The sequence below is a fragment of the Eurypyga helias genome, unplaced genomic scaffold (assembly GCF_000690775.1).
Source record: "Eurypyga helias isolate BGI_N326 unplaced genomic scaffold, ASM69077v1 scaffold9617, whole genome shotgun sequence".
Taxonomy (NCBI): domain Eukaryota; kingdom Metazoa; phylum Chordata; class Aves; order Eurypygiformes; family Eurypygidae; genus Eurypyga; species Eurypyga helias.
The window spans coordinates 33,083-43,460 of record NW_010261223.1 but is presented as its reverse complement, the minus strand read 5'-3'; the positions used below and the strand labels follow the sequence as shown (position 1 = coordinate 43,460).

The window sequence follows — 10,378 nt, the reverse complement described above, 5'->3', positions numbered from 1 at the left end:
CCTTCCAACCCAAACCCTTCCGTGACCAGGGCCATATGGTCACTTTGCTCAATCAAAACGGTCTAAATTAAACTGATGAAATATCCATTTGGTATCGTTACTCTGTATATTTCCACATACGAAGAGGGAACTATCACCAGAATGAGTATCTCAAATGGTGTCCACCCAGGGAACCATTGCTTTACTCTTTATATTACATTCATAAAATTGGTCTCCAAGCAAGACACTTTGGTTAAATTTCAGAATTAATGGCTATGCAGTTTACAGAGGTATCCACTTCTTGTTACATCAGGTTTTGTGGAGTTTGTCTGAGTTACTTTTTTTTATTTACAATTTGGTTCAGCCCCAATAATGTGGAAAGCTGAAGACTAATGTAACATGCAGAAGCAATCTGTTTAATTTGAAATTATTTTTCTAGAATCTGCCTTCTAATCAGTTTATCAATACCAATAAAGCTCCTCCCATCTATGGAGACTGTGAGGAATTTAAAGTCTCGTGGGATTACAGAAGTATAGATCAGCAAGAGAGAAAATCCCCTCAAAGTAAGAGCAACGTAGTTGCTCTGGAGTGAAAAAATAAGTAAGACTTAAAAGGAACACCTAGTTTCCAAAAGCAAAGATAAATCTTTTGTAACAAAAGATTTAACTTACAATACTGTTCCTCCCTCAAGAATCCAGGAGCTGGCAAACTCTGAAAAGAACACCTAGAATTTCTAGAGGTGCAATCCAAGTAGGAGGTAATTATAAGAACCGAAAATATTACTGACCAAGTGCTACACTAGAGTTGCCCTGAGTTTTGAGTTGGGAAGAAGTTTGCATGCCTTGTGGGGTGTTGGTTCTGCTCTCATCCATTCCTAGAGAGAGATCCTTCCTGGGGACTTTAGCTGCTGTCGAGTCATCAGTCATGCCCATCTGCTTCTGTCTTCTGCGTTTCTTACTCCACAGCTCGTGGCAATCCTGCCACAAAGGAAGGCTGCAAAGAGCAATGAGAGAGAATCAGTTCTAACACAGTTTTGGGGCTTTGGAAATTTATTTTTCTTTAAACCACGTTGGTAAAATATATGCTCAAATTATACATAATGTAACTCCTGAAAGATGAACCTACTGGAACTCGGAAATACACCTGAAAACACTCAAAGCCAGCAAAATCCCAGATCTGCTTTTTCTGGCTGAAATCCCTTCACTGATTGCCTGTTTCACAGGTGCCTCTTGCAGAAAAGGGGAACATGTATCTTAAAATGAGAATCAACGTTACCTTCTTGCAATCATACTTATTGAAAGCCTAATTATTTGTGTAATTCAAGACTTCAAAATCAACGCTGCACACTTGTTATAAAACAGAATTTGCAGAAACAGAATCACCACTAACAAGTGATTTTTTAAGGGTCTGGGTGGCCAATTCCTTTTGTTTGCTTCTGAAGTTCAAATACTTGCCCACAGTAAGAGACATGGATGTCTAGTACTCAGAGTTGTACACCACATACGAGAAAGGAGGAGGAAAAAAAAAAAGCAGGAATAAGTTGCAGGAATAAATAGCACTTGACACCACCAAATTAGAATACTAAGAAAAACAAGGGATATCCCAGTCCTTTAAGACAGATAAAAGTCGAGGCAAGTCTCCTAAAGAAGTCATCTGCCACCAGTTCTGTCCTTCCATTACTGTTCCCTGCAGGCATCCCAGTTCTGATTTCCTGAAGTACCCGGAGATCCATCCCACAGATAATGGAAATACCGAGACAGGCAGTAACAACAGTGCCTGCTGTTTTCCCCCTGCATATTACCAACTGCCTGAGTAGTTCCCTCATCCAGGAACACGGCAAAATTAGGTGACAGATGACAAGAGCCACTGGAAAGGGCAATTATGACAACTGCTGCCTTTAATCTCTCCCTCCACATACGTGCCAAGTATTTAGTCAAAAACTACTGGAAGCAAGAACTCATTGTGACAAGTATCCCACAGTCCTTGCCCACACTTTTCCCAGTTGGTAACCAATTAAAAAGTCCGTACAGGCTGCCTTGAAGGCATATTTACTCAAAGAATAGGCAATATTCTATGTTCTGACAGCTATCTTGAGGGAAGAATGAAACCTCCAGATTCTGTAATACCTTTTCATTGTTTTCCTCGGGGCCTGTTCCAATACGGTCTGTACTAATTAAAGTCACTAGTCATTGCAAAAACCCTACTGGACAGTGCAATACATCTCCCCTCAGACAAACCGACAGGAAAAACCCTGCAGAAAGAATTCCACGTCTCCTGCCTGTAAAACCAAGAACTTCATCTGGCACAGGAAACCATTTATGGTATTCCACTTTAGCTTTCAGATACTTTTGCAGAATTCTATATCCAGTGTCATTCTACCACCAACGGTGGCAGTGCAGATTCACAGAGGACCTCAAAATCCTTGGAAAAAGTAGAAATGGGTAAACAGAGGTAACTGGTTGAGTTTTTTCAACATCAGAAACCTTAATGTAAGAGTAATTTTAAATACTCATAAGTAGCTCTAGGAATAACAAATGAAACAGTTCTCAGATCCTCACAACCACTGCTGCCACGGTGTAAGAGTTACTCAGCTGCACAACCATTCCAGTGCAGAATCACCACTAACCAACTGCAGGTACCTCTGCTATGGGGACAGGCTGAGAGAGTTGGGCTTGTTCAGCCTGGAGAAGGGAAGGCTCCTGGTAGGCCTTATAGCACCTTCCAGTGCCTGAAGGGGCTACAAGGAAGCTGGGGGGGACTTTTTACAAGGGCCTGTAGTGACAGGACAAGGGGGAACGGGGTTAAATTGAAAGTGGGGAGGTTTAGATTGGATATCAGGAAGAAGTTCTTCACAGAGAGGGTGCGGGGGCACTGGGACAGGTTGCCCAGAGAAGCTGTGGATGCCCCATCCCTGGAAGTGTCCAAGGCCAGGCTGGATGAGGCCTGGAGCAACCTGGTCTAGTGGAAGGGGTCCCTGCTCATGGCAGGGGGGTTGGAACTGGATGGGCTTTAAGGTCCCTTCCAACCCAAACCATTCTGTGATTCTATGATTTTTTTTTCTGCCACCCTCTACTCTGTCTGAAACACAATGAGCTTAATGAAATCAGCACATGTTCACCTTCCCTAGAGGTAAGGGCCATGACCAAAGGAAAATACTTACTCTGGAGGAGGCATTTTAGATGGTTCCACATCTCGCAGAAACTCGCACTGAAGAGCTTGTTCGGCCGTGCAGCGCTTGCTGGGATCCAGAGCAAGCATGTAATCAAATAAATCTAATGCAGCTGGTGGGATGCTGCAGAGGAGCAAAATAGAGAAAAGCATCACATTTTTCTCTTGAATCACACACTTCAAAATCTAAATAAACACATCCTTTCCAAAACAACAGATCAAGTAGATCTCGGATACATCCTTACAAAACCCACTCGTCATCTGAGCGTGGTAGTAAGAGGCAAATTAAACCTTCACCTTTTATTACCTGGGCAAGTGTACAGCCCAAGCTTTCTTTGCTTTTGTGGTTTAACAACTGCATGAAACATTGTCCTTACAAAAAAACCCACCCCAAAAACCCCTCAACCCCATCTTTTAAAGCCAAGACTATATTGTTACTTTACACTTTGGCACCCGGGGAGTTTCAGGTTTGATTGGTCCATGGTCAATAATTCTATTGCTTAAAAGACAGAAGTCTCATTAGTATGAACAGGATGATCCGTTTCTCCCGAAACCTATGGTAATTGAAGGAGGGGAACAAATCCTTGAAAACAAGCTTACAGCTGCTCCCCGTAACTTTCACGTGGGATACTTGCACACAGCTAGTCCAATGGTAGTACTTAGAGTGCACAGCTCAGACAGCTCCTCTGGGTTGAATGAATTCATGACCCAAAAGGCTGTCATGTTAACCAGACTACATATTTAGCTGTAGTCAGTTGTCCTAATAAAAACCAGTGAAGTACTCTGAGCTGGTTTTTTGGACAGGGACAACAAGCAGGTGTACCAATCACAGAAAACAAATGTTTCCTTAGGGGAAAGCTGATAGGTGGCTGAAAGGTTTGGGCTCTCTCCCCTCTTATTGAGGCTCTAATTAAATTAGGGTTAAAGCAAGCTCTGCGGGTATCATGGGAAGGACAAAACCTACAGCCATTTTTCTTTGTACTTAATCTACATTCATTCTCCAGAAAACAGCGAACTTCATAAAGTCTCCAGGAAAAGTGAATGCTATGACAGGTGACTAAACTAATTCTTCATCCTTACAAAGCAAACTCTTCTCTCAGTTTTCGACGATACTGCTTCTTTGGTTTCATTGTGTTGAAATAAGCTAATTTTATAACATCAGGCCACACTGCTGGACAAGGACTCCCGCAAATTCGGCTGTACCAAAAAGAAGGGGGGGAAAAAAAAAAAAAGGTATGAGACCCAAAACCACACGTGAGCACAGCTGTCATTTTGTTCTCGCACGTACAGTGTATACAAAAGTAATTTTTAATGTTAATGTTCAGGTTCTTTTAGCTAAAATTTCTCTACTGGCCAACGCCCAACCCCATTAAATAATGATGAACTGAAAGGTAATCACCCTGCACAGAGTAAACTTCCTTTAAGAAGTCCATTGTTTCTGCCCCACCCCAAGCATCCTCCACACAGACGTTTGGAAAAACGTAAGCAACTGTGTCTGAACAGTACTCCAGGTATTTGACCTGGAGAACTGGACAGCCCAGGTTTAGAGTGCTAATTAACTTTTATGTCCTCAGCTCCCAGTGCCAGTGAAGCAAGATAGACCAAACGGCTGGAAAAGCACTTTTCATTGAGAATTTAGTTGAAGACATAAGGGGGGGTGGAATATCTCAGTGAGGCCTAAAGGCAGAAGCGAGGCCTAACCACGAGAAAACCTGTATATTTTTCACTTCAGTTACGAGTTTTATGTCTCAAGCCTCATCTATCTCCTCAAATGGAGTTGCCCAGTCTTTATTCCTCCCCCTCCATCCCCACCCATTTTGTCCAACCAAGGATGGCTAAACACAGGGTGACCAACACCACAGTCCTGAGGAGAACAACTAACGAGGCACTTTACCATACATGCAAGGTTTCCAACTCAGATGCAGGCAGCCTTAAAAGGTCATTTTATAAATACAACTCCCTAGTTCACCCCTCCCATTTATCAGATACAGATGGGTAGTGTTAGACCTAATGATCTATTAGGTCTATGAGTTATGGCCCGAATGCTATGCAAACCAATCTGACTTTACACTGATTGGGTATGTAACTTTCAGGAGGGAAGAGAATAATAATAAATCTATCTTTTCCTATCAGAATTCACTTCAGCTCTATCTCCGAACATTACAGTTAGAAAACACAAGTGCATTGTTGACCGTAACATGACGGTGGTAAAGACGTTGATAAAATTGATATATTACATTTAAAGAGCAAAAAATGCATAGCATCAGTGAAGAGGAAAAATGAGCGACAAACAGGAACTTGCAGCAGGAAAAGGAAATCTCTAAATTTTAGTTTGCTGTACCAGAGGTACAACACAGAGAAAAAACTTCAAATGTCTGCACTGTGACATGCTTCAATGCCATCTAGTGCTCAAAAGCAAAAGTTTCCCGACACACGAGTTTAGTTCTCCTTACACTGAAAATGACCACTCATATGCTCTGCATCGCCTAAGAACTTCATTTTTCCAGGCCAGCTAACACCACATCAAACAGAAATATGCTACCATTTGATCTGTTTTAGAAAACATCTCAATATATAACTCTGGAATACTTTTTATTCATTTAATTTTTAAAATCATGTTGACCATTTACTGTTCAGGTTCTGTAAGTTCTGTAGGACTCACCCTCTTTTCCCCTTGTTTCTAGGAAGAGGACCTCTCCTCACTTACGAGGTCAATTATATCAGAATCAAGAGAAATTTTTGCTTGCTGAATAAAGGGAAAAAAAAAAGATGCTCTGGTTCCACTGAGTTACATACATGTCATTCTATGATTTATTTAGCTAAGAAACAGAGTCTTTACTGCCATAAAGTGTCTGACAGTTTGTAAGGGAACAAAAATATTCCCACAAAAATAATAAAGCCCAGGTGTGTAGGTGGAAGGCAAGAACTCAAGGCCAGTAGCATGCCAAGTACCTACTCCTCCCAAATCCCACTTGTCCTTATTATTGTTCATGTTTCGATTTTGATTTGCTGTAAGGAAGTTGTAACATCATGTAAAAAAATAATGGGCATTTTGACTACTCTCTCTCTCTCCAGCTTCAGTAACAGACAACTCCAGCTGCTCTACAACCTCTCACTATTCAACTGTACATGGCTAGGACCACAGACTACTCACGGTCCAAGCAAAAGTCACTTTGCATGCCCCTCCAAACCTCTAACATCTCACTCAGGGCAGTAGCCAAGCACTTGTACACATTTGCAGCGCATTCTCTCCGACTTTAATGCTAACAACAGAAAGCTGACAGTTTATGAGGCACCTACAGGGTGGTATGCCTGCAAGTTACCTTATAAGTTCCAGTTGAGCGAGTTCTTGATTTGCTTGAAATATTGGCTTTTTTGTAAAAAGTTCACCCAGGATGCAGCTGCAAAACAGTTTTGCACAATTCCATCATTATGGCTTTCAATACAGATTGACGGAAACATTTAAGTTTTATTTTTGGCTTGATTTTATGCTTGCTCCACACTTCTGTGCCAAACTCTTACCCACAGCTCCAGACATCGATAGCTGGCGTGTATCTTTCTTCTCCCAGCAGAAGTTCAGGAGGCCGATACCATAATGTAATAACTTTGTTGGTATAGGGTCGGCTGTTGGGGGAGGAAAAAAAAAAAAAAAGAGAGGACTATGATTTTACTACGATCTCACTTCTGTAAAAGCGATACTTTGAGGACTTTACTTTTGCGGTGCTGCTTAGGAACAGTACAGTCTTCCACCCCCGTTTCTTAGTTTCAGTCCTGCAAAGCTGCAACTGCACAAAAGTAAAGGCAGCCGTCTGACTGAGGCTATCAAAGGACAGACTGAAGATCTAAATAATAATAATCACCATTCGACAGACGCTTCGATGCTGTGTGAATCCTGTATCACTATTCAGATAGAAATGCTGTATATTTATTCCACTGCTAGTCATTTCAGGAGAAGGACCTGCTTGGATAAAACACGCAATTCCTGGGAAACCATTGATTATTAGAATACTGAATATAGCACCTTTACACGCATTTTGAAAAGAAGTAAATAAATCACTTTCCCTCTGTAAAAAAGGAAAAGAGCAAGAGACGGAGCCTTTTTCTTGAACTACATCCTTCAACAATTTTGATTTCAAAGCCTGGACCACTTCCAATATCTTTCTGTGTTTCACAGCACCTTAAATTCTCTACAGCTCTAACCAGAAGTTTTGGTCACTGGGAATAATCCTTTCCACTCTCACACTAAGGCAAGGATTTCCACTATCTTAGACACACATTTTGTTGTGGACAAGCTGAGACACAGCATCAACAGTTCCGAATGGAAGGCAGATGTTAGGTTTTGGTTTCGTTTCAACCAGGATGTCCTAAAAGTGATCCCAAAATTCTTTCAGTTTTACTACTTCACGTTTACCAACACGAGGCAACTCCAAAGAGAAAGCAAGGTAACGTTACGTGTGGCATTTAGACAGCCGTCGCATAAAGCCTAACGAACTCCTGTAACACAGCCAGTGGTACAGGTGTTGTTTCTGCAAAACCACCCGAGTCTTTTTTTCGTTAAGAAACTCCCCAGTTCATTTTTAAAACGTAGCATGGTTTTGGAAACAATCCCACCATTTATCACATATGTATCTCTGAAGCAAGCATTCCTGTATGAAATGTTTACACGGTATGGGCTTTCTCTACAGATACACCACTCACGTATATTAGTATAAGGTGCTTTTTATTTGAACAGATGTTTTCTTACACAATCTGTCATATCTCCTACTCCACACACATTAAATCCACCAGAATAACATTTAAAGGAGCACAACTACAACAACCGATGGGAATTTACTCAAAATTAAATTTTTATTTCCTCCCCACTATGCTCCTACTAAACTCTGCACCCTTTTGAAAACGTATCATTTTAAACAACAGTAAAACAAATGTTAAAATACATTAATTCAGAGCAGCAGCTATTATACACATGTTGCTACAATTAATTACGTCTGTTACTGCAGGTCAGAAGCTACTCAGAAGGAAAACTAACGACAAAAGATTTGTCAAAAATCTACTAATGAGATTCTAATTATCCACCCAAGTTCAACTAGCAATTCTATTAGCTAGCATAATTACATATTAATCTTGGTTTCATTTATGTATAACAGCCTAATAATGTTGTTGTTTGAGGTATAAGAAAATCTGTTGTTTGCACTTTGAAGACACTAAACTTCCAATTGTTCAGTTCTTAATGAACAGTTAGTTTTACAAGCAAAACAAATTCATTTAAAAACAGACATTAAAAAAAACAGAGTAAACCAGATCAAAAAAAAATTAGGTCAGTTTGGTGCAGGTTAAAATAAGAAAGTAGGATGGCAGCAATCCCTTTTATTATAAGTACAACCAAACCAAAAATTAATTACCCAGCAGCTACTTAAGATTATCTTACCCCACTACTACGCTCAACACTTTTCATAACTGTACTTCAGCATATATTCCTGAAATGACAGCTCAGAAGACAGCGAAACTAAGGCTATCAGGTTCAACAACAAGCTCAGAGGTCTGTGAGAAAACAACAAAGCCAACATTATGATTTCCCAACTTAGGCATGCAGAAACCAAAGCTCAAGTAGTCAATATTCCCTGTATCCAACCCCCCGATGTACATGCTAGTGTCATGAGCATTCAGCCTGGATTTTGAAAATCCAGTTCCCCATGACAAACACATGACATTACAATATAAATATTGACGTTCTAAATCATAAAAAATGTGCACCTGTTTCCTGGACCACAAGCATAACGAAGCCAAGAACAACAGAAGCACAAGTCGCAAGATGTTTCAGAATAACTTTTATTTAAACTTGGATCTGTCTTTCCAGCAGATTAAACATCACTGACTGCCTAAAGAATACAATAAACCTCTTCAAAGGTAAGGTTAAAATCTTACACAAACGTAATGCTTTGTGAAGAGAAACTGTGTACTGATTTGTGAGGGCAAAAAAAAAAAATTACCGCTTTGCCTAAATTAACTTTTCCTAGGTATACCAACACAAAGAATACACTTTAGGTTTACAGGGCCAGAAACTGGTAGTAAACACCTACGTACTGACGCAACCTATTTAGGGCTGCAACTCTTCATTTCCAATCGATATATGGCCACTCTCTACAGGTGTTTATCCAGAACACTTGGAAAAGCAACACACTTGCACGGTGTATTCGTGGTTTTATGCAGCGGAAGACAACACACACTTCTTTCCATTTCTCAAGCAACTACTTGTATGACAGTACACAATAACACCTCCTCTGAACAAAAATATCTTCTGGCCCTCATAATAGTCATAATTATGCACAAAATATTCAACTCCCGAATGCTTTTTCACAGTGTAAATATAGCTTACCTTTCTTCAGAGTTGTAGAGCCGAGCAAGCCCAAAATCTGCAAGCTTTATCTGCCCTCTGGTGGGAAAAGCAAAGAATTATTTAGTGGCTGATCCTGTTACATTTCCTCCCCAAAAATCAGGTGAAGTTTGAGACTGAGACAGCTGCAGCTGATCTTCACCAAACCACATTAAAGAGGAGGCAGTGCCTTACAATCTGTGCACCTCTCCATAAAGGATTTAAAGAAATACACTAACTTGACTGAGTAGCAAAGACAAGTAAGCAGAATTAGGTATGTTCATCAAATTGCATTTACAACAATGATGTTAGTCAAAATTTAGGTGTATACTGTGAAGTATTCAAATCAGTAAGCCTGCAGAAAAGAAAAAAAAAAAAAACACCAGGGAGGAAACTGCACTTTTCTCATGCCTTACAGCTAGCGTAAGCACTTGCCCAACAACCAACCATCAGCAGTCATACTTCCTTCTAGGAAGCCGTCAAAAGTCCTGCTCTTGTAAAGTTAAAATACAGCCTTCAAATCAGGGTGACTGACCAGATAAGGGCTTCTATTTTTGTCAGCAGCCAACTTGCTGAATGACACAACCCCTAACCCCTCCTTGGGTTTTCCCACGTATCGGGGAAGAGCAGAAGATACGGAGCTCTTGCCTGGCAGTTTTCACGGCTAAGAGGCACTGCACGACGACCAGAAGCCTCCGCCACCGCTGAAATCTGGATGACTTAAACAGAAAACTATCTGCAAGCTCCTCTAAGACACGAAATGAATGTTGGAATGTGACATGGGGTTTCCGGTTTCTGTATTTCTCAGCTTCTAAAACTCCCATCACTTTCAAACACACGCAAGTGTCACTTTCAAAT

General features: G+C 40.7%; 1 protein-coding gene across 1 annotated transcript in view; it reads right to left on the bottom strand.

Annotated features, from left to right (window-relative positions):
• Positions 1–766: 766 nt before the first annotated feature.
• The window catches only part of LOC104512356 (cyclin-dependent kinase 13-like), a gene marked incomplete at both ends in the record, with an annotated part of 32,580 nt that continues 22,968 nt past the window's right edge, over positions 767–10,378 (bottom strand). The window contains 6 exons of the mRNA XM_010155304.1: positions 767–972; positions 3,140–3,271; positions 4,228–4,344; positions 6,471–6,548; positions 6,670–6,771; positions 9,524–9,580. Of these exons, the coding sequence (XP_010153606.1) occupies positions 767–972; positions 3,140–3,271; positions 4,228–4,344; positions 6,471–6,548; positions 6,670–6,771; positions 9,524–9,580 (692 nt within the window). The remainder of the gene's footprint in view (positions 973–3,139; positions 3,272–4,227; positions 4,345–6,470; positions 6,549–6,669; positions 6,772–9,523; positions 9,581–10,378) is intronic.